General features: G+C 43.3%; 1 protein-coding gene across 1 annotated transcript in view; it reads right to left on the reverse strand.

Annotated features, from left to right (window-relative positions):
- The window catches only part of ttc7a (tetratricopeptide repeat domain 7A), a 60,640-nt gene extending 37,826 nt beyond the window's left edge, over positions 1-22,814 (reverse strand). The window contains exons 1-11 of the mRNA XM_069658399.1: positions 22,670-22,814; positions 19,446-19,609; positions 19,179-19,347; positions 12,883-13,013; positions 12,483-12,607; positions 9,831-9,909; positions 7,912-8,081; positions 6,423-6,486; positions 6,005-6,142; positions 1,718-1,801; positions 683-787 (exon numbers count right to left, since the gene is read on the reverse strand). Of these exons, the coding sequence (XP_069514500.1) occupies positions 683-787; positions 1,718-1,801; positions 6,005-6,142; positions 6,423-6,486; positions 7,912-8,081; positions 9,831-9,909; positions 12,483-12,607; positions 12,883-13,013; positions 19,179-19,347; positions 19,446-19,609; positions 22,670-22,799 (1,359 nt within the window). The 5' untranslated portion in view covers positions 22,800-22,814. The remainder of the gene's footprint in view (positions 1-682; positions 788-1,717; positions 1,802-6,004; positions 6,143-6,422; positions 6,487-7,911; positions 8,082-9,830; positions 9,910-12,482; positions 12,608-12,882; positions 13,014-19,178; positions 19,348-19,445; positions 19,610-22,669) is intronic.
- Positions 22,815-25,404: the final 2,590 nt, after the last annotated feature.

Here is a 25,404-nt window from a genome sequence, read left to right on the forward strand (position 1 = left end):
TCTTCAAGTTGTTGAGAAACCGCCACAGAGCTCTGGAGCTGTAAGCGAGGCCAAGAGGAGCAACATGTAGATCAAAGTTGGAAAAAATAACTTTTTTGTTTTGTAACCACAGTCATCATTTCATGACGCTCTGTGCGGATCCTCATCGCTGCTTTCAGGGTTAAGTTAAGCTGTGAGCAGGATAAGAAAGGGGGGGGGTTGTGTTCTCATTGCTGGTTTCATTTGAAGGATTTCACGAGGGGTGACGAGGTGGAAGTGTCCCCCAAAAAAACACAAAATATAAAAGAAAAGTCAGGAAAAAAATTCACCTAATTTTTAAGCTGTAGCAATAAATATTTTCTGCTTCATTACTCTGATGATCTCATCTCTCCTAATGTGGATGTAAACACCTGCTGCTATTCTGTGTGCACTCTCCTAATAGAGGAGTTATTAGAGCAGCACATAGCTGCACAGACAGGAGAACAGCTCCCCCTACAGGAAGTCATCCACATCAAACTGCAACAAGTTTCTCTGCAGAATGTGGAGCAAAGAGCTCCCAGCAGCAGCACTGATGGCATAAAAGTTATTCTGAGGTCATTACTTTAATGTGTCTGCACACACCTCAGGCTGCAGGCCTCTCTCTCCAGGTGTGTGCGTGAGGTGTTCTGTGCACGAGTGTGTGAGTGTATATTTGTGTATTCACCCAGTGCAGTTGACCAATGCAGACTTTAGCAGCCAATAGGGGCAACGAGGGGTCCTCTGGTCTCATCCTGCTGCATTCTTTAAATACAGACACTGCACCGACCCCCTGCAACACACACACACACACACACACACGCACGCACACACACACACACACGCACACACACACACACACACACACAGACACACACACACACACACACACACACACACACACTGTGAATCATCTGCACGCAGCAGCCGCTAATAAAACTGAATCACGTTCAAGCCAGTGAACGCACATCATCCGTCCTCACACAGCCCTAATAGACCCATTTAGACACACAGTCACTTAATACATGTAGGCCAATCATTAATGGACCACGTGCACGCTCACACGCACACACATGCACACGCACACACACAGCCGGCTGGCCCTAAATAGAAGTGGATGTGACGACGCTGAGGCGGCCCCTTCTCCTTCTAGGGAGCAGCAGCCTATTTCTAGAGCTCTCATTGATCTGCAGTGTCACTTTATCCTGCAGCCCAGATCAATGTCTCTGTCACACACACACACACACACACACACACACACACACGGAGGGGACTGTAAGCTATTTCAGCTTCTGCAGAGGATTCCCATTTGGCATAAAAAACCCAAAACATTTCACTATATTTCACATCAAACGTTCTCAACAGCGTGTCTGACTGAAGGTAAAGTTATTTTTGGATTAAACTTTGGCTGATGATAAGAAGGACAATATATTTCATACCTAATTAGGAAGTCAAATGTGCTTTTAATGTTCATTTTCAGCAATTAATTTACCTAAAATATTTAATTGGTCAAGGTCAGGAACCAACATTCATCTGTACATGCTGGTTGTTGCATGTCTGGTGATCATGGTGAGTGAGGAGTGTAGAGGACAGAGGTATGGTGGATGATGGATGTCTCCTTTGGGTGTGTCTTAGTTTGTGTGTGTGTGTGTGTGTGTGTGTGTGTGTGTGTGTGTGTGTGTGTGACGAGCTGTTGCTGGTATTTAAGGAGAAATGAGCTCACCTTCCCTGCTGCCATGAGTGACAGGCCCAGCTGGTGCCAGAGGTGGAACTCGTTGAAAGAAAACTTCATGGCTCGCTCAAGACACTGTGAACACACAGACATGTTTAAGTTATATAATGTGGGCAAGTGAGATGCACAGAGCAGGTACAGGTAGGGGCAGAGAGTCTGACCAGGTGAGCCCAGACTGTATGACAAAATGTATCCTCAAACACTGGAAGACTTCATTCTTTTTAAAAGGTACAAAAAGTGCATCCACTAAAAGTTCTTGTTGTTTCCACTGACAGGCTCAGATTGTTATTCTAAGTGTATGACAACATCACAGAAAGGATCCCTACAGAGATAGACCTTTTTGTTACAGAGGAAGATGTTTTTTTTAACCACAAACAGACGTTACATCGCTCTCTGCAAACACACCAAACTCCATTCATAAAAACACTAATTTTACCTCACAAGACACAGGAGCTGCTGCTCTACATGTGTTGCTTTCAGTTAGTTTTTTAATTGGTAACACAAATATTGTGTTGGATCCAGACTAACCAATTAAAACAAAGTAAAATAATAACACAAACAAACTCTCCCACCAAGGCAGTGGTTTCCAGCTAATACATGTCCTGTGAGGTAAAATCACTGTTTTTATCAATGGAGTCTGGTGTGTTTGCAGAGAGCGATGTAACGTCTGTTTGTGGTTAAAACAATCATCTTCCTCTGTAACAAAAAGGTCTATCTCTGTAGGGATCCTTTCTGTAATGTTGTCACACACTTAGAATAACAATCTGAGCCTGTCAGTGGAAACAACAAGAACTTTTAGTGGACGACCTTTGATCCATCAAGGATTATGTTGCAGCCATTACAGCCTGTTTCACTGCTGCAGGATGAACACATCTACTGGAGTGATTCCAAAACATTTTATACACATTAGTCATTTAGACACCAAGATATTAAAAAAAGGGAACCAGGTTTAAAATTCAGAAATTCCCCTTTAAGTCAGGAAAGTCAGGGTGAGTGTTATTCTCTTATTATCTTCTCCTTTAACAGCCTCTAAACTGGAAGGCGGCTCCTCTGTACGACATTTCTCCAGCTTGAGCTGACTGTCACTCCCCCTCAGCACCCACTCAGAGCTGCTTCAGCCCATAATGATGTGATTGATGTGTGTGTGTGGACGAGCAGAGGACGGCGGGGAGCGCGTTCAGTCAGCTGCTGTCAGTCACACAGGAGTGAGCTAAAGCAGGAAAAGGGTCCGGCTGATGTTGTGACGGAATAATGTGCTCAGAGGCTGCTGGGAGCTGAACATGCAGACAAAGAGGCCCTGCTGCAAACAGCTCAAAATATCACACAGAGGGACAGAGGGTGGACTGTGCAGCGGATTATATTACTGAATAGATTCTTAATGAAACCATGAATGAACTGAGCTTGACTGAAATATACTCGAGCACTAGTAAACTTTGTAGCCATGAAACTATAACAGTCACTGCTGCTGCCACAGGCATAATGGTGCTGACCCTTGTTAACCTGCTGAATCTGCCCCCACACATACAAATCCCAATTTAACCCCCGCTCACAGGGTTAATATGCAGAGCTGAGACTGAGCACTGAGTCAGATACTGATCTGTTTACTACCACACACACACTCAGAGGGAGGAGATGTACTTTTTGAGCCACCTGCTTTGAGAAATAATAATCACATTTAGAAAATATAAAAGAACATGAAGGTGTGATGGAAACCTGTCGTAGCTTATACGACGGCTAAAAAGACACAAATACAGACAGACTAAATTAAAGCTACATTGTATGTGTTTAAGAAGAACAGTTTAAGTTAAAGAAAGCAGAGAAGCAGAGTTTACAGGATGAGCAGCAACATTAAATACTTAAATATTTTTGACAGCAGCTCATTTCTACGTCTTTTTAAGACAAAATTACAGAGGGATTTCAATATTTACATTCTTTAGCTTTTCCATCTGATGGAACAAATCCCACTTATTTGATATTAAACTCTTTGAGGGAAGTTTTGCACAAAGGAAGAAAAATGACTTTAATCTTCTCTAGTTGGTTTATTATGGAGTTATTAACAAAAAGGTGAATCTGTATTTTGTATCTCACTTCAGAAAAAGCTGCCTATCTAATAAAATGTGAGGCATTAAAATGACGATGCTAACGTGATAATGTTGAGTGTTTTAATATCTTAACCTTGTGAGTTAGCATTCGCTAATTAGCTCAGGGGTTCTCAAACTTTTTGGGGCCAGGGGCCGCTTACAGGGAAGAACATTTTCCAAGGGCCCCCTCATAATCGTAACACCATACACTTCCTACCATCTGCCCTCTGAGATGCCGTTGGAACTATTTGTCTTGTATAACTTATCAACCGAATAACTTCAGATCTGTTTCATAGTGATGAACAATAAAACAGTTCAGTTTGAATCATGTTAATGCCACTTACTTTCAAACAGAGGCTCCTTTTATTCAAACTGTTTGTGGACTCAACTCAACAGCATTTATACTCTTCAACTAACTGATCAGAAAATGAACCGCAGCAGGAATGTTCGTTGTGACCTGAGTTCAGTGATTCATGACAGATTGAAGTGACGTGTCGGGATCATGACAGTTTCTATTGGTCCAAAGTTAATGTGGGCGGGAGTAATGGACACAATATGCTTGTTTCATTGGAGCACATGGTCCTCACCTGTAGACATGCAGTTTGTAATGATACATTTATTAGAACCATTTCGCGGACCTCCAGGCTATGGTTCGTGGACCCCCTTTGAGAAGCACTGATTGAGAGTACAGCTGAGGCTGATGGGAACCCTCACAAATCACAAACTTTTTCTTTTCATTACAGTCTTTACTGCAGCTGCTCTTACAGATATGTACTTTGCATAGAGTTTGCAGACAATTGGGACAAAAACTTTAATCATGAGCACAAAAAAAAAAAATAATAATTAATGCCAAAAACTACTATTTCCATATATCTAACAGAGCCCAAATATTTTTGTCTTTGTTCTTCTTTCATTTTCATTTTATTTGTTTTACAATTTTAACTGTTTTTATATGACCTGAAACATGTGGAGCCAATAAGTTATATTTTTCTTAATTCTAATTTTGTTTTTATATTATCTTGAAGATTTATTTTTTTGTGTATGTTAGAATTATTATTTTTTCTGTAAAAATGTAACTTGAGTCTGATCTCTACACAGCTCTGTTGTTGAGATGTTTATCTTCTGCTGCACAGAGGGTTTCTGCTCACTGCATTTGACATAATTAATAATATAAAAGTATGGATTTTGAGTCGCAGCATAAAGATAGAATAAATACAGATTGTCTCGATGACAGGATGAAAACTTTAAGAGATGATCAAAGTTCGAACTGTCAGCAGAGAAGTTCTCCAGCTGACCTCTTACTCTCACTTTAATGCACCTGTAATATTAATGTCATAATTTCACATATAGAATAAAACATGACCCTGAGAGAACTGTACTTATATGAATGATAGATAAATTAAACATGTCACATGCGGCTCCTGTCAGAAGGTGTGTGTTTTGTGGATGCATGAATTGTTACTGAAAGTGCGTTGCTCTGTGTCGTTATGTGTTTGCTTGTTATCCTGTGAGAACTTCAGTCCACACAGTGTCTCTTCTCTGTCTTTACAGGATGTAATATGTATTTATCTGCACAATAAAACGTTCTGATAACAAACATGCGGATGAAGCAGACTCAGACGCTGCAGAGTCACAGCAGGGACGCACTCATCCTTCAGTCTGTCATCAATCAACCTGAAACTTTTCATCACATCAGAGACACCTGACATCTAATCTGTAATAAATGGTCCATACCAGCTCATTTATCAGTGTATGTGTGTGTGGTAGCGTGTGTGTGTGTGTGTGTGTGTGTGTGTGTGTGTGTGGTCCTCCTCATAAGATGACTGATGCTATCTTTGAATCAGTCCGACAGGTGGACAGACCTAATTTGAGAACGACCTCTTTGACCTCCACCTCCCAAACTCCCCACATCTGGGTGGAGGTCACATTAGGAGAGCTTGTAAAAAGGAGGAGGTGGAGGAGGAGTTTGGAGCGACAAACTGAGACCAGAGGGAGAAAGAAGAAGAAAAAGAGGAAAAGAAAAGAAGGAGAGAGAGGAAGAGAAACATAACCCCGTCAGTCAGAGAGAGGAGGACGTTGATCTAAAAGTTTGTGAAAGACAAAACTCTCCTCCCCTCAGCATCTAGTGTGGGTGTGTGTGTGTGTGTGTGTGTGTGTGTGTGTGTGTGTGTGTGTGTGTGTGTGTGTGTGAGCACACCTCAGACAGCATGGCGTACTGCCCCCTCCTGGCCATGCCGATGGTGAGCAGGTCGTACACAGAGGTGGCATCCTGCAGGCTGGCCTGCCGAGCGTCGGCCTGGTCCGGCAGACGACTGATCACCGCCTCACCGCTGGCCTGGACGGACAGGGAGGAGGAGTGAGGAGGAGCAGCGATACAGAGGAGGAAGAGGAGGAGGAAGAGGACAAGGAAGAGAAGGGGTGAAAAAGAGGGAGGAAGAGAAGGAGGAAGAAGAGTGAAGAGGAGGAGGAGGAGGAGGAGGAGGAGGAGAATTTAAGGAGGGAAAAGTCTGTTGCTTTCTTTTTTTTTACGTGTTCAGAAAGCAAAAAGGCTGAGAATGTGGAGTTTAACAGAAGAAGGCACAGTGTATGTGTGTGTGTGTGTGTGTGTGTCTCACCATGGACTCTGTGATGAGCAGCAGCAGCACAGCCTCCTCCACCACGTCCTGAGGACAGAAGCAGCTGCGAGGACACAGGAAACAGGAAGTAGAACCACAGACAGGAAGTATACTCCTCACACACACACACACACACACACACACACACACACAGGGCTGAAGGTAGCTTGTCAGATTGCTGCGAGTGTCCAGTTTCTGTCTCATTGTGGAGCTGTAACATGACACTCCACAGGTGTATCACTACACAGCACTATCTCAGATAGCGCGCTCTCTCTCTCTCTCACACACATACACACACACACATGCTGCAAAAAGGGAGATGTAGAATGGTCAGGGTGAATTGCTCGATTCTGATTGGCTAAATGAGTTCACTCCTGAGAATTGGACGAGCTTCAGTTCATGTTTCTTCAACCCGTCTGTAGAATCAGAGAACGTTGATGACTGCGGTGCAACAGCTTTTCTTTTTCTGCTCACATATCATCTTTATTTAGAGAGTCGACATAAACATGTAGAACCTGTAGGCGTGGGACCAGAGAAATCACTCGCAGTGACTTCGACTCGAGTGGCGAACATTACGAGTGGCGAGTACTTAGACATCAACTAGCACGAGCACAACATACCCCGAGGGGAAACGCCTTCGATGCTAAATTTCATGTTAATATAACAGCCTGAATGGAAGCTCAAATAAAGAAATCAAAGCAAAGCCCCCAACACTTTAATTTACCAAACCTTTCACGTAGCCTTTTCAACCACAGACGTCAGGAGACGAGCAGACATGACACAGATCTGTGTGTCTCACGCTCTGTACCTGGCTCAATACCTGTCCGTATTTCACATTTCACATACTTCACATGCTGTGAATGACACGAGCAGGAGCTGTAACCTGTGATCAGTTCATCATAGTTTATAATAACTCAGCGCGAGGAGGACACAGGCGTTTAATAACGTGGGTCTGTGTTACCTAAAGTAACCTGTGTAAACTGTATTTTCCATTTGAAGCTTTTATTTTGTAGGGACGTGGTTCCGATTAAACCTCCCCGAGCACAAACACATTTGGATGAGGAGAATTTGCACCTGAGTGCTGCAGCTGTCTGTCAGAGAGGATCTTTGACAGACCTGACAGCCGACGGGCTGAAAGAGCAGCTAAACACAGGTGAGTGTCACCTCGAGGGCAACAACAGGGACACGGTACCACAGAGACACAATCACAGGAGGAGTCGGCCCACAATCACAGGAGGAGTTGGCCCACAATCACAGGAGGAGTCGGCCCACAATCACAGGAGGAGTTGGCCCACAATCACAGGAGGAGTCGGCCCACAATCACAGGAGGAGTCGGCCCACAATCACAGGAGGAGTCGGCCAACTATCACCTGAGGAGTCGGCCCTCTTACATGTTAAACTTTGGAGAAGTAATCGTGACCACACCTTCGATGGACAGAATGAGGGACTTCAGAGGTTTGAACAGGTGATAGAAATGATTTAAACAGACCCGTCGGTGCCATAACGCTGCGGGGGCTTCACGGTGGGGTAGACGGCGTCTTTGGAGGCGGCGGCCCCCTCCCTGTGGAGCCAGGCGGTGGGCGGGGGGCCCAGCGGGGGCCAGTAGCTGTCCTCACTGACGGAGCTCAGCAGCACCTCTGCCAGCTTCCTGGCTGCAGACTGAGAGACAGAACACAGCTGAACAAAGTCACCTGCTGCATTTAAAGATAAACTATTAACAGACGTGTCGTTAAATTCAGAATTATTCAGCTTATCTTATTATTATTTTTACTGTAAAATATGTCCTCATGGAAATGGTTGTCAGGTTGTCTCATCAGTAAGATAGTTTTTATTCTGTTTATCTCGCTTCATTTTTATTTACCAAAATGGAATTGCTAAGCGAACAGATTCACAGGAACATCTTTGCTTTACCAACTTCCTTTTCATTTAAAAATTGATTGATTAATTGATTAATCCCTGCTGCCCTCACCAGAATAAAACTCAGCAACATCTAGTGACTAAAACAGCAAATGTTTTTATCATCCTGAAACTTTAATTTGTAATATTACCCTGAACATTTCTATAAAAGATCCATACTCGTGCCTGTATTGATGCCATATTGTCTCATAAATATATGATGATACTTTTGTTGACTGCTGTATTGACTCATGAATCCTGATGATCATGAAAACATTAATAACAACTACACAGGACAAAATAGAATAAACTACATGATAAAAGCATCATGTGGTGAGTTCAATAAGCTCAGACTAATTAGACTGATCAATCTGATCGGGGCTTGTTGAGCAGCTGAACGCTGCGTGAGACAAAGAAGGTGATTCCTCTTTCAGTCCGCCCCCTGTGCACCCTCTACCTCTGACCTGAACATTCATATTCAGACCACAGGGGGCGCCGTGGGTCTGCAATGAATCATGTCATGTTAGGACTGCAGATTCGCCTCCCAGGTGTCTTGTTTTGCACAGACGAACACTTCACCTGCAGTCATTCCAACAATAAAAGGCGTGTCCTCTGTGTCTGCGTATCGACACAGTATTAAATATCACAATAGTTTGCTGTATCAATGTTTGCCCCACCCCTCGAGTCGGAGGTGTTTCATTGAATCCTCTGACATCTGAAGATCTCAGGTTTAACGACCTCGAGCAGGACGACAGGGAGTGTGAATGATGCTGAGAATAAATCTCATGTCTTCTGTATCGTCCTTTTTATGAGTTATGATGATAAATGAAATGTATGTTCAGGTCCCTGACATGTTTGTTGCCCGGTCGATGACAGAGTCGAGCAACTGTTCAATTTAAAAGCAGTTTTTTTCTAATGTTTAGAAGAAGTCAGGATGTTTTTTTGTGAAGTGTTAGATAATGTATGCTTCTGCTTTCTGCTCTCTTTTTATACATAATGATGTCTCGTAGGGCTGTTTTGGCTTAATGGATCATTCATACATCCATAATAATAAAAACAGATGAATCAGTGGGACAACGAACACCCTGCACAGAAGTTATAAGAACGTAGACAGCAGCAGGATCATTGGTTTGTTATACTTTTCTTTACTTACATGCTTCATGAATTCACCTGCTGAGTGATCTTGTTTAAATATGAGTACATGTAAGGTTACTGCTGCACGGCTGCAAACACCACCAGACTTCCTGCAGATTTTCAAATTAAAGTAACCTGACTGTTGACCAGTTCTCACGCTGACCATCAGAGCGTTACACTGGAACGACAGTGGTGTGGCTCTGTGTTCAGAGATCAGTGTCGGTCTATAGATTATTATTTTAAGCCAAACCAGGAACGTTTACGGGAGCTGAACGAACTGTCCCCGCCTCAATCTGTGAAACAGTCACAGTTCAGTTTCAGGGAAAGCTCCTGGATGTGTGTGTGTGTGTGTGTGTGTGTGTGTGTGTGTGTTCTTACCTTCCTGAAGCTCTGAGAGCCTCGGGACTCCACCACCCTGAGCACCCGACGCAGCTGGTGTGAACCCTGTGCAAGATGACTAACACACACACACACACACACAGTAGGTGTATACTTTATGAAGGTGTAACACTGAAATAAAGTGCAGAAGAAGAAGAAGCTGACAGAGACGTTATGGTGTGGAAAGACGATGTTAGCATCAGTTCTTAGCAGCAGAGGATCAGGATGAGTGAACAGCAGCTCTGATATCCTGACTGCACTCTGCTCCACACACAGCATCACAACACAGCAAGCAGATCAAACATAACTCACAGTAGAAACACACCTTTACTTCCTGTCTGTGGCCCTGCCCTCACTGTTTTCACCTGGTCCTGATTACCCTCACCTTCATAGTGTATTTAGGAGGCTGTGTCTGAAACTAGATTCACAACATAGTCATACTTACATACATACATCCTGCTGTTTTCCCATTTCTGTGCCTTCGTCAAACGTTCCCTGCTAACGTTTAACGTGCACTTCCTCCTCTTGTTTTTCCTCCTGTTCCTGTTTCTCTCTGCACCTTGTCTCCTCGTGGACTCTCATCATCTGCCTTTTGTTTTTCCTTTATGTGACAATAAAAACTTCTAAAGTCTGTTTGCTGTCCCTTTATGTCCACAACCTTAAACCTGACACCTTCCTCCAGTGGTGACATCATTTGAAAAGTTCATAACGCACTTTGTGACCTCACTCTGTGAAACGTGCTATGCAACATAAACTCTTACTTTCCCACTTAAATTACACATTTCCGTTGGCTCCGGTTGTAACTCTTGATTTTCCTTGCTGACGGTCGCTTTCCTTTTCAGACTGTTTGCTTCATCTGAGCGTCGACTTTGTTTCTTTTTCTTTGGATTTTCACTCATTTTTGAAGTTGTATCTGTAGTCATCCATCTTTTCTTTGTTTGTTCAGCCATAGTAGATTACTGTTTACTCGCAACACTTACAGAGACCGGAAAAGCAGACGCTTAGCTCCGCCTACCCTCTCTGGCAGACCAACCACTGCTGGGTGATGGGAAACGCGTAACTAACTGGGCGCCGCCACAGACACCCAGTCCATCATAATACTATATACTGCAAATGCAAATGCTTTCATCAGTAAGCTCAGTCACCATTGTGTTATCTCATTCAGAGATAGATAGGGACTTAACAGACATTTATTTACACGAACATCTTCCAGATTATATCTTTAATCTTTATCTCTCATTTTGTTGTATATATATATATATATATGCACATATTTGACATTTGTCTTACTTCTATATATATTTCCTATATCTTTTTTTATGCCATATATTTCTCCATGCTTCTCTCTGCGTCAGAGCAACTGTAACGCCTGAACGTCCCCCGGGGATAATTAGAGTATTTCTGATTCTGATTTACAAGTTGTAGCTGATTTTTCTTTATTGAATAAACCTTACTTTACAAAGATATACCACAGACCGCATCTGAAACTCAAACATAACTGATGACTGATAAGACAATATGAGTCGGTGCTTTAATTTATTAAAATATAATCGTGTTAAAGAAATGAAATGAAGGATTTAGGGGCGCTGACGTACAAAAGTAATCGTCATGTCTCCGAGGTTTCTGCTGAAAGAGGATCTTTGGGGTTTAAACAGTTTCTCATTGTTTATCGTCGTTATCCAAAGTAAAAGATTTAAACAGAATCTTAGTTTTAGTTTAAATAAGGCTTCAGGTGAGCGAGGTGCACCTGATCAATGGGACACCGAGTGCATGTGACGGCCAAAGAGCAACACTGACACCTGCTGGTCGGAAGCTTAAAATGCATCTGCGCTGAGGTGAGTTTCTCCTTTAACTCTTCTGTCCCCGACTTTCTGCAGAAGACCGAGGTGAGAGGCTTCGAGGTTCTGTCAAAACACTGCAGCAGTGAGACGGCCTGCAGAGCCAGTGATGAGGTCATGAGAACATGTGCAGATGAATCATGACTTCTACTGGGTAACAACCAACTGCTGAACAAAGCTTAACATGAAGGGATGCATCATTTTATGAATTGTTTTCCTTAAATCAAACCTTGTTTCTGAGCTTAGACTCAGACAAGGAAACATTTTACAACTGTTTTACCTTCCCTACCTACTTCAGCCTTTGTGAATACACCTGGTCAGTGCAAAAGAAACTGAGGACTGGACTTAGTACCAGTATGTGATTCATGTTTTGTAACTGGCTGCAGCCATCTCTTTCACCAAAGTCCATCTCTGAGTGTCTGCAGACTTTCACAGTGACTGAGCTCGGCTGTCCTCCTGATGTCTGTGTATACATGTGTGAAAAATAAAATCAGTGTGTCCTGCTCTCTGTCACTTTTCTACAGGTGTCTTTTCTAAAGCTTTTAAATATGCAGCTTCTTCATCCTGTAGTAACGTACAGAAGATGATGACTGCTGGGAATATAAGTAAATTTTAAAGATTCAGAAAGTAGCTCTCTTTGTAAACGTTATTGCTTCCGTGTTTTTACTGATGTTGTTTCAGTTATAGCTGATTATGCAACATGAAGTAATGTCTGTCTCAGATTTGGAGTGTGTGTCTGTTGGTATTTTGTGTGTCTCTGCTGCTGTATGAAACAAGGCAGGTATCGTGCACGTGTTGTGTGTGTCAGACTCACCCTCTCTGCAGCAGACACAGGTACGCGCTCTGTAACGCAGCCTGCAGGAAGTAGCCCAGGTCGATGTCGGGGGGTGGCGGAAGCAGACTAGATTTGGGGGTCTTACTGTGGGGGGTCGAAACAGTCTGAAAAAATGCACGTGACAAAGTTAAAACTTAAAAAATACTTTATTTTATGTTTTGCATGATTTGATTGTTGGAAACTGTCAGCAGAGCAAACGCGTCTCTACTTAAACAAGTGAATCAGATGAAAATAAGCAGAGCTGGAGACGCTGACGATGCACATTGTTTCTGTATGATGGTAAACCTATGAATGAACACTCATTAATGTAAACACAGGAAGGCACCTGGTGAACAGGTGAAACACGTTTATTTCTACTTTTCAGTTTATGTGAAGAAACCTTGTCGAGCTCCTGCAGGTAGGACAGCGCGGCGTCGCAGGCTCGCAGGAAGCAGGACAGACTCTCCTCCTCCCTCTCAGACAGACGGACACGAGACACTGAAGACAGAGCCTGGTGGTCCAGAGACAGACCTGGAACACACAGAGACCAGAGACCTGAGACCTGAACCTCAGAGAGAGCAGAGAGCAGAGGCCTGAGACCTGAGACCTGAACCTCAGAGAGAGCTGAGACCAGAGGCCTGAGACCTGAGACCTGAACCTCAGAGAGAGCTGAGACCAGAGGCCTGAGACCTGAGACCAGAGACCTGAGACCTGAACCTCAGAGAGAGCTGAGACCAGAGGCCTGAGACCTGAGACCAGAGACCTGAGACCTGAACCTCAGAGAGAGCTGAGACCAGAGGCCTGAGACCTGAGACCTGAACCTCAGAGAGAGCTGAGACCAGAGGCCTGAGACCTGAGACCAGAGACCTGAGACCTGAACCTCAGAGAGACCAGAGACCAGAGGCCTGAGACCCGAGACCTGAACCTCAGAGAGACCTGAACCTCAGAGAGACCTGAGACCAGAGACCAGAGACCTGAACCACAGAGAGACCTGAGACCTGAATCACAGAGAGTCCAGAGACCTGAGACCTGAGACCTGAGACCTGAACCAGAGACCTAAGACCTGAACCTCAGAGAGACCAGAGACCAGAGACCAGGGGCCTGAGACCGGAACCTCAGAGAGACCAGAGGCCTGAGACCTGAACCTCAGAGAGACCAGAGGCCAGGGGCCTGAGACCAGAGACCTGAACCACAGAGAAACCTGAGACCTGATACCTGAACCAGAGACCTGAGACCTGAACCACAGAGAGTCCAGAGACCTGAGACCTGAACCAGAGACCTAAGACCTGAGCCTCAGAGAGACCTGAGACCTGAGACCTGAACCACAGAGAGACCAGAGACCAAAGACCTGAGACCAGAGGCCAGAGGCCTGAGACCTTAGACCTGAACCACAGAGAGTCCAGAGACCTGAGACCTGATACCTGAACCACAGACCTGAGACCAGAGACCTGAACCTCAGAGACCTGAGACCAGAGACCTGAACCACAGAGAGTCCAGAGACCTGAGACCTGATACCTGAGACCTGAGACCAGAGACCTGAACCACAGAGAGACCAGAGACCTGAGAGACCCGTTATTGTGCGATCCGGAACCGAACCGGACCCATCTATTATTTGAATGTTGGGGCCCGAACGGAGTAATTAGTCGGACCGACCCCGGCCGGACTAAATAGACCCGATCAGCACCGACTTCACAGCTGATTAATATCAACAAGTTACCGTCAGTCAGCTGTCAAAACAACCCTTTTTTTCCTACCTGTGTGACGCAGCCTTCTCCCCTGAGCCTGGCCGTGCATATCATCCTTCCTCCGCCAACAAAGTTCATGAAACACATCCAGGTTTCCTGGTATCCATGTCGTGTTGATAAAAACTGAGATGCTAATCCACGAGTTATCTCAGATTAAAAATCCACCTGCTGTCACGCAGACGGATGACAAACGTGCGGCTCGTTTAGAGACACACGTCACTGCGCTTACTTTCTTCTCGTCTTTGTCCACAATTTACATAAACGAGGTTTTACCTCTTTATATTCGTTTTCTTTTAGCTTTTTTGTCCACATCAGCGAGGAAGGTATCCATCATTATCGGCTTTGGCTTCAACTTTTCTCTGAACCTGCAGTCACGTGACACGTCACTCTTTAAGACCTACCATTGTGCAAGTCCGCCAGGACATATTCTTACATTTTTACATACTGTAGTGCCATTTTTTTGAGTATTTTTATTTGCTTTACACCAATATAACCCTTACATCCCTAGTTTTAATAATATGTATTGACTTATGTCTTAACTATTACAATAAATTGCTTAAAAGTGCAATAAACCTAAAAAAAAAAAAAATGAAAATCGTTTTTGTTTTTTTCACATTTATTTCAAAATACAGAAATTGCATAGCTGTATCCCTCAAATTTGTAAATGTAAAAAGTTGCACAAAATCCTTTGGAACCACTGGAAATTTATTTGGAGTCTGTACATAACTTGCTTTTTGAGATATTGTCAATTTTGTAACCTGTACAAAAAAACGAAAATAAATAACATATATTTAAAATAACAAAATTTGCAAAGAGACAACATTAACATCAAAACAAATTATTCACAATAGTGCAATAAAATTTCCAGAGTGTGCCAGATACTTAAGAACACGCATATTGTATGTACAAAACCATGGTCATCCATAAAAAGTGGATTTGAAAATAAAAGAAAATGTTTTTTACTGAGTTAAAACTTCAGAATAGAGGAACACAAATGACTTCAAATTTCTTTCAAACTACATATGCAATCAAGCAAAAATATGAACACAAAGGCAAAATTTGCATAAAGACAACATGAACATCAAAACAAACTATTTACAATCACAGGTTCCCATTCAAAGTCATTGTTCAGTCCCACCAGTGGAGCTGTGGTAAGATGTATGACAGTTCCTGTCCACAATGACACAGAGAGGCACTTCACATGCCTCACACATGAAGGGGGTGCACTTCCCACACAGCCTGCACCTCCTGCGCCCTTTTTTGAGCCAGATGCCCCCTCAACTAGGCAACAGAGATGTGATGTTGGCTTCCCGGGACTTGTTGTGAGGGCACTCCGCAGAGCTCTGCCGACAGCTGCTCCTGGAAGGCCTGGTGAATCATGGGCTGCTGCTCCAGTTTGCCAAACAGTTCTTTGTGGAGCAAAAAGCTGCTTGTCACAGCAATGTCAATGAAATGATGCAGCACTGTCAGGTACCATTTCCTGCTCTTCCTCCATGAAGAATAGGAGCCAATCAGCTGGTCGGACAGGTCAACTCCTCCCTATAGCTGTTGTAGTCCTTCACAGCCGATGGCATTGGCACCTGGACCACTGCGTACTTCCCACTGACCTTGCACATCCTCTTTACAGTGTCCCCTGAGAAGGCAGTGTGAAGAGTGGAACATACACTCACCTCCCTCATGTCCATTCACTTGATGTAGAGAAGGGCCCCCTCTCTGATCCCCCTGATTGCCCCCCGTGGAGATTTTTTTGTCGGGGCGTTGATTTTTGTTCTCTGGGTGCCGATTCTTGTTTCCCGGTATGTCCTACAGGCTCCAAACCCCAGGTGGTGTAGGTGCAGGAACAGTGCCGGGCTGGTGTAACAGTTATCACAATAAATGTGATAACCGGATCCCAGGTAGCTCTTGTTGATGAGGGACATCACTGCATCAAATGAAAGCCCCTTACCAGTCGCCATAGTGGACCTCCCCTTTTAGATGTTGAAATCAATGGTGTAGCCTGTGGTATCAGACATCACAAAAAGTTTGATCCCCCAATTGGTAGGCTTGTTCTTGATGTACTGCTTCAAGGCAATTCCAGCTTTTGTGGCTACCATGCGCTCATCCACAGAAAGCTTTTGCTGGGGGTGGTAAACAGCTTTACAGGCCACACGTAAGCTGTCGTACAGGGGGCGTATTCTATGCAGACAGTCATAGTCACCTGTACCTGTCTGCCGTCATTGATCACATCCTCCGCAGGGTCACTCATGTGTATGTTTCCAGTAATGGTGAGGAACCGTTCCCTGGACATGACCTTCCTCGGATATGGCACGTGGAAGATGGAATCAGTACGCCAGAAATCCCTCATCTTTGGAAGCTTTTGGATGCTCATGTGCAGTGTCAGCACAATGTACTGATACATTTCAGGCAATGTGACCTCCGCCCATTTGAATTTTTTACCTGCAGCAATATTTATTGCTGCATTTTTGTTTGTGTTGGCACACAGAATTTTGATGGCCATCTGGTCCAAGTACATCTTGAACAGGTCAGATGGAGAAGGGCTGACCACATATTCCAACAGAGGTGGCTGGACACCTGGCCTCCTTTTCGGAAGGAAATGTGGCATGGAAGGCAAGCTGTCAGGCTCCTTCTCAGTTTTCCAGCCAGCTGCAGGGAGTGCCTCTGGCCTGGAGCACTTGCTGGTGGAGCGGCTTCTGCATCCTCTCCCTCTGCCTCTCTCTGGGGTACTGGGAGGGCAGGAGACCTCCATTCTCGATCGAACTATCTTATCTGGTTTCAAATCCACCGCCAATCAAAAATGAATATGCAAATTGTAGCGGCGGCGCTACTCTGGGTTGCCTTAACTCATTGTTTTTTTTTCCACTTTATTTCCTGCATGTTCTCATGCGAATGACACATTTTTGCAAGTTAAAACACACACACAGACACACACAGCACCCTAGCCAGGTCTACCCGGATCCATTTGGGTGTTACACATAATGTTGAACAGACCCGGAACTGAGGAATATAGAACGAGGCCCGACCCTGAACCGTCCGGTCCCGGGTCCTCGGGTTCCCGTGAAGACCTCTAACCTGAACCACAGAGAGACCAGAGACCTGGTTAACAGGTCATTTGTCTTCCAGCAGAGCCACACTTGTTCTAATCTGCCTCCCTCTCTTCCTCTCATTGTGCTCTGCAGACAGAGCAGGTTTGCTCTGGTCTGGATGCTCTGAGGTCTGTTTGTGGACTTATTGGTACAAATAAACGGACCTCAGGAGGCCTGTGACGGACAGCAGCCTCAGGCCAGACGCCAGCTCTAATCAAATAAGCAGAGAGCTGCCAAAAGACAAGACATCATCAACCAAATATTCCCGTCTGACTGCAGGCCCACAACAACATGCAGGAGGTACAGAGAGGCATGGGAAGGAGCGACACAACCCCCAAAGGAGCTGATCTTTCTCTCCAACAGAAACAATCACAGGGAATCAACGGTTTCATAAAATCCTCGTCAGTTTCATGAGGTCATCACCAGGAAACAGGAAATGTGATGACATTATAAAAATTACGGGTTTAATACGATTATAGAGATCTCTCAGGACTGTAGCGATGATGCTCTGTGGATGTGACCTTTGACCTTTTATCATTTCTGTGGTAAATGTGTCAGAAAGATACATACTAAAGACTATACTCATTAATGTGTTCCTAAAATAATCTGCTATACAGAAACAGTCTGTTTGCCTTCAGACAGCGTGTGACTGTGAGTAACAGTTAATGTTTCCTCCAAACATGACTCATCCCGTTTTTAAAAAGCATCTGTGTAGAAATCTTTGCAGTGAATCTGATCCCTGAAGGCTTTATGTGGTAACTTTACTCTGATATAACCTGGAACCTATTTTTTAACATCTTCCTCTCATATGACTAATAGGTAAATAAAAGTGTGTGAACGTCTCCAGTAGATGTGTTCATCCTGCAGCAGTGAAACAGGCTGTAATGGCTGCAACATAATCCTTGATGGATCAAAGGTCGTCCACTAATAGTTCTAACTTTAAGTCTATTGTTATAGAAGAAGAAGAAGAAGACGCTGTTCCTCTCCGTCATATCAGGATGGCTTGTGCTTGCAAGCAATACAAATCGACTAAGTAACTGAAATATTGTGCTGACCATAGACTGTATAAAAAGATGGCTGACATGAGAGCTCCCTGAAGTGAAGCCAAACCCTCTCTATCGCCCCCTGCTGACTGGCTGCAGTATAGCTCATAAAGCCCGCCTCCTCCATGTTAACAGATGGGACATGAGTCAAACTATAAAATCAAAATACACGTCAAATACATTTTTCTCAAACATGGTTTCTGTCATTATAGTTAGTTCTTATCATGCTGATTTATGTCCAATTGTTCATTTTTCTGACAAGTTTACTTTTAATTAGTTATTTGATGCTGTAAAAAGGGGGTGTGGCCTCATGATTGACAGGTCTGTTGACAAATGGGGCGCCTGCAGCGTTCTGTTCCCGAGTAGCAGAGTAGAGGAGGAACGGCGAGAGGAGACGTAACTAACACTAACACTAGTCATTGAACTTTCCATAAGAGTGAATATCTGCTTCAGACCGACACAAGAAGCTGTTCTGCTGCAGACTGAGCCCACCTGAGAGCTCCATCACGCCAAGGACACAAGGTGTCTGTCGGTTAGAGGAAGGGGCGGGAGGTCAATACTGCTGCTCCACCAGCCGATCTCTACTGCACACACTCTGGATACAAATAGCAAGATGGAGACGTGCGCCTGCGTAACACAAATATTGTTTTGGATCCAAGCTAACCCCATAACAACACAAACAAACTAACAAATGAAGGCAGCGGAGACCAGCAACACCTGTGTTCTGCAAAGTTTAATTACTGTTTTTGTCAGTGGCGTCTGGTTTCACCTCGTGTTTTCACTTTCACCGTGTATTTCACCATGTTTTTGTAGACTTGTCCATACCTTTAATGACGAAAGCCTCAGCCAGTAGGCGGAAGTGGTAGGTGGGCTGTATGTCCTGCGTCAGCTCCTCCAGTCCCACCCTGGCACACATCCCCTGAGCGTCCCGGTATCGACCCTGCACATAGTGAACTTTGGCCATCAGCAGCAGAGCCTCGTTCAGGTACCTGGGCTGGAGACAGGAACAGAACACTGAAGCAACACAAGGGAAGAGATCAACATAAAAATATAATACCTGGATTTAATGAATGATGCTGTAAAGAGACTGACTGTGAGACGGCCTCGGCTCAGGACCGAGTTGAGGTGTCCTTTGGCCCGGCACAGTTTGGGTTGTGTCTTGTCCTTCAAAGGCGTGCAGCTCCGTAAGAGGTCCACGTTGTCCTGCAGGCACTCCTCCAGCAGGGCCTCCGCCATCAGCAGCATCCCGTAGTCATCTGAGGAGGGGTCAGGATAGAAGGATAGAGTTAGGGTCAAAGGTCATTAGTTTCTGTGGCCAAAGCAAACCTCAGTGAGCCCATTAAAAACAACATTTCCCACCAACTCACGGATAGAAGCTCAAATATAAAGTCTATTTAGAAGCAACAGTTTCCATTTCCCTGCTGCTCTCCTTAAATAGCCTTAACATGAAATCACATAAGAGGTGCTCGTCGTGCAGTAAACCAGCCACAGACTACAGGACCAAACCTCTGCTCTCTGTACACACACACTCGATTAAACCTTCCTGTTTACCTTTTCTTTCTGTGTGTTTATGTCCTGATATACTTCACATATCGGCCTGTTAGTTTTATCAGCACGGCCAAGGCTGGAGCTCTCTGAGGGGGAGGTGAGGGACGTTTCTCAGGCCAGAACTACAGCAGGAAAGGAGTTTGGTTTGAACATTTATGGTACAAACTCAGGACATCAGGAGAAGCTCACTGATAGACCTGCAGGACAGAGTGTAATGCAGATATCCTGCTGAGTCTAAAATATCAGAATGGTTTTGTCTAATTTGTGTCAGTCGTGACCCCCAGAGCAAATAGAAGACTATTGGCGTCCTTGCTTTGACTTTATTTGTCATTGCTGCTTTAGCTTTAGTTTTATTCTGAACACATCATGGCTACATCTGGAGGAATCTGCCTCTTTTTTGGGTTCACACTGAAAGAAGCGGAACAACTGTAGCTTTTAGAGGGCCTTTTTTTTGCTCGTGCTCTAGAGTGTCTCCCAACACAAAAGCAACCTGGAGTAAATTCAGTATATTGGTTGAACACATTAGCCAAAGCAGAATTAGCCAAAGCAGCTCTTTAAAACGTGTGCAACAGCTTGTAATGGTGGACCAAAGCACAGAGACCAAAGGAGCAACAAGTCCAAATTCACACGTCTCCTTTCCAACTGCTTCATAATTATAAACCAACGACAGAGTAACAGTTTCGACCCCCCAGTCCTCCATCTTGTTGTTGTATGCGGTGTTTCTATTCCAATTGCTGGCGAGCTAACATCGCTACAGTGTTTCTTTTGGTGCTACAAACATAAAAAAGGAAAAAAGCCTTTGAAGGTCAGTAGTTCTGTCAGACTTCGCAGAGGTAGTCCCAAGAACGGTTTGAAACTTCTAGACATTTGCTAACATTAGCATTTAGCCACTTCCTAGCAGTGTTGGGAATTACAGCTCTTTGAAGGGACCTGGATCTTATGGCTCAGTTCTTTTCCACACGCATATTTAAAATTCCACGCTTTTAAATTTTAAAAGGAAACAGCAGAATAATGTAAGAACAATTAATCAACGTCATTGATTGCCAATAAGTTATGACACAACTCTGTATGACTAAAGAGATGTCAACAAAGCAAACACAAACTTGGCGGAGGGTTATAATGTTGCTCACCGTCGGCACTATGTTGTGGTGTCATGATTTTGCTGCACGTGACCTCTTAAAGTGGGGTGGCAGTTGAAAGACGCTGCCTGTGGTAATTTGGCATATAAGGGAGTGGATCTGGGGCAGGCAGTGAAATATGGGCAGAAATATAAAAAGAACGGCTCTCACCTAAGACTCCATTCCCGTCATTCGCACCAAAGAGGTGTCAAAAGAATCGGATCATCCACAAACGTCACAACACTACTTCCTAGCTAACATTATCCTTTGAAAATGTAGCATTTAGCAAGAAAGGAAAGGCTTAAATCAATTCTTAAATTCTGTAACTGAACCCTTTTAAAACATCACACAGTAATGTAAGCTAGGAGGTGGCTTAATGCTAACGTAGCCTAGAGTTATCAAAATGTTGTTTTAGCTTGACATATGCCCGATTAGCCTCTAGGCATTCACTATCCATCGTCTTTTCATTTGCCGTTCAATCAAGAAATGGTTAATGATAATTATTGGTCTTATTAACTTCGTGTTTACACCACAAACCAAGCCGTGAAACATTAGCATTTAGCGTGACGTCAAAGGAAAATGGCTGCTGTGTAAATGTGGTGCAAGGCAGCTCTTAAGGGTCTTTTTCCACTCCGTCTTCTTCTTCCCCTGCTATGAAGTTCCCCTCTCTGTACTCTAACACTGTGAGTGCTGTAACTCTCCTGGTCACATCAGCTGATGTGACTCATGCATGCACAGAAACACCACATTGATTTAACACTTCAGTGCATGAACAAACTGCCAGCCTGCACCATCAGCCAGCTATGGGCACAATAACTGTTGACTTGCAGTAAAGTCACCTGAACCCATATTTACTCTGCGTGTGTGAGGGGTGGAGGCAGGTGCATTAGTGACTCAGCACAGAAATGCTTTATGAGGCACAGAATGATAACTGTGTGTGCATTTCTTTGAGCTTGTGTGGAAGGATTTCACGTGAGAAGCAGGTAAAATCTTGTTTACATTGCAGGTGGTATTCTCCCACGGGGTAACAGTGAGGAGGGTCACACAACACCTTTGATCATGTTCACACTCACTCGTTCAGTGTGTGTACTGTAAACTTCCAGGGAGTGACCCACTTGGCCCGATGTTTGCCATTTATATCTGTATTTATTATTACACTTATAGAAAGTGTATAAAAGTATAATATTACACTTATTGTTGTTATTTGTTGAATAAACGTGCAGAAACGTCCTCTACAGTAACCCTCTCTATCTTGTTGTGAGTCCGAAGTCCAACTTGTGCACACTGCAAAACATCCTTGACAAACACAGTGGATTCTTTCAGACTCTTAAAATCGTAAATCAGTTGAAAAATCTGCATTGAAGTTAAGTAACAGTGTAACGTCACTGTTCTCCCTGCATGCCAACTCATGTCAAAGTATTTTCATGACGGATTCTCTTAAAATAAAGTCTTACTCTGGAAAACACTTCCTGAAACTTCTCTAAAAACAAGTTAAATTTAAACGGGATTTGGCAGAACTTCACCTATTTTGAGAAAAACATGATTAATCCCGATAATTTAAGCTTTTTTAGTTAGTTACTTTTTGCAGTGTGCGGATCCAGGAAGCGACCTGAGTTAAAAACCCTCCAGGTGAACACCCCCACCACTCACCGTCCTCGTGGAAGCGCGCAGCCTGCATCTGGTCGATGATCGCCGGCATCCTGTCCCACTGACACTCGGCCCGGCAGCGGTCCACCTCCGCTTCCAGCCGGATCTGGGTGAAGGAAACCCGGGCTGCCATCGGCGCTCTGTCCCGGTGGTGACTGTAGTCCCCGGACACGATGGGAGTGACTGCAGACTGCAGGAGGAATAAATGTGTAATCTTAGTGAGGAGGAGGAGGAGGAGGGGTGAGCTGTTACTACAGGCACAAGAGGTCATCAGACATAAAGCCAACAGTAAATACTGACAGAAGAATGAGGAAATATTTCAGTGTTGAAAATGTGTTAGAATGTTTCGTTATTATAGCTACTAATTAATTTATAATAGACCAGGAAATAAATTCATCTTTTTACTTCTCATATTTTATGGAAGCCCATTTCTGCCATTAAAAAAAAACACGATTCTGTAGATTACCATAAGTAAGTATCTCAAAATAATGACTTTGAATCAACAAATAGTATCACAACATAAAAACTAATACCTCAGAATACTGACATAGAATCTTAAAATAATGAGTCAGTTGTCAAAAGACTTTCAGTTTCTTAAATAATATTTTAGTATCTCACGTTAATGACCTAACATCTTTTAATTTAAACTTTAAAATAATTAATTTTAATAAGTAATTAGCATCTAAAAAGTATGATTTGGGTTCTCAAAGTATCATCAGCATCTCAAAAAATTACCCTCAATGAAATAATGAGAACTTTTTGAAATGAATCATCCTGAAATAATAAGAGGACTTTTTTATCTTGAAATGACGACCTGGTATCTTAATATATTGACAAAGCAATTCAAAATAATCAGTAGTATATTAAAATATTTAAATAGTTTCTGACAAATTTAACAGTATCTTGGATTAATGGGATATTATCTCCAATTGATGACCTAGTATCTCAAAATAATGACTCTTTATTTAAAAATAATGAGAGATACAAACTCATTGTGTTGAGAAAGCTTCTTATTATTTTCAGAATGTTTTTTTAGGTTATTGACTTACAGGATCTTTTTTTCATCACATTGGCAGTAACTGGCTTCTGTACATTTAAAATGCATATTTAATATAATGCACGCTATTCCGCATAGATTGTGTGTTCCTCGAAATGAGTGACAGTTCTTGATTTGTAGCTGTTGGCAGTAAAAGGAAGTGAGACCTCTTCTCTGAGCAGCCATGTCCTTAATCTTTCCCTCTAACACTTTAACTGGATCAGGTTAAAGGCTTAAGAAGCAGCGTTTTAAAGAAAGCTGCGTTCTGCTGCAGCAACGTCCGCAACATAAACACACAATGCATCATTTTGTACATATGTTTTCTCATTTTAATAATATCCTTTTCATAATTAGGTTCAGTGAAAAAATAATTCTAAATTTCGTGGCTTGTTCTGCAACATTGGCAGGCTGATGCTTCCTGTTCTCCTCGCTCAGATAGTAAATAACACAGGTATTGAGATGTGACAATGACAACTGTATCAAGCACTAGGCAGAGAGAAATAAAATTATATTCTTTAAGTTTTGACTCTAACATGGGAGGAAAACAGTGCAAAAGTGGAGGGGGAAGTAAATATTCAGGAGTTGAAGCACAGCACAGGATGTAAACACAGGGACAGACAGGGTCACTGACTACTGAACTACTTTATGACAGAAATCAACCTCGAGCCTCCTGAACAGAGATTTAGCGGCTTCATTTTCTCTCTGGAAACTTGACATTTCTGTGACACAAATCTTCTCCTCCTCCTCCTCCTCCTCCTCCTCAGTGAACTCCAACACACAGCGCGCTTCTGCGTGCACTTTACATTTGACAGCGACTGCAACACTCCCCCTGCCGACGTCATTAAAGAGTCAGCTCAAAGGTATTTTTCTTTGTCAAGACTGTTCACGTCGAGAAATACTTTGTCCCCTAGAACTAAAGACTTCTTTAAAGAAGAAATCGTAGCCTGCAGGTATGAAAAGTGAAGCCAACACAGACAGAGGGCGGTGGCTCCACTGGTTGCAAAATCATTTTCAGTGTTCAGGAACCAAAAGACACTCCAAAGTGTCGACTGTTAATTTTTTCGATAAGTAGGTTACATATTATTTAGAGCCTATTTTGTTAGCCAAAATTAGCATCAGAATCGGCTTTATTGGCCAGGTATGTGTACACAAGGAATTTGACTCACGTTTTAATTTGCTCTCCATGTACATGTAAAGAAACAGACATACGTCTTAAATAAGCACAATAAGCAACCGAAACAGTATCATAAAACCTTGAGTTCGCTGATAACTTGGTGTTTGCTAACCCAACTCTGTCCCTCAATACAGTCTATCCCTGAAACATGCCATATGTAGTGCTCTCATAGTGCTGACAAATTAAACAAGAATAGGAATGCTATGGCAATAACCTGTCCTTAACTATCATTTTTAGGTAATTTTCCCAAGAGACTATATCACTTGATGTGGTTTCGCACTTAACATGAATTTGCTATCTAATTAACCATATTTATAGTTGGAACAACTTTATTTGTCTTGTTATAATCTTAAAAAAATGTTTAATTTGCAATTAAGTCTCGGAAAACTAAGTTATCACTGTCGTCTGTCAGTTAGTTTTAAATTATATGGGGCAGGGACTTCTCTTGTTTCACTTGTGTACTCTTTAAAATTTCTAACCAATCACAATGAGCTGTCGTGTCCAAGTGGGGCTACGGCAAGCCGCTTA

Source organism: Semicossyphus pulcher, unplaced genomic scaffold, assembly GCF_022749685.1.
Source record: "Semicossyphus pulcher isolate SPU_LCO1_2020_fin unplaced genomic scaffold, fSemPul1.0.p SCAF_12, whole genome shotgun sequence".
Lineage (NCBI taxonomy): Eukaryota > Metazoa > Chordata > Actinopteri > Labriformes > Labridae > Semicossyphus > Semicossyphus pulcher.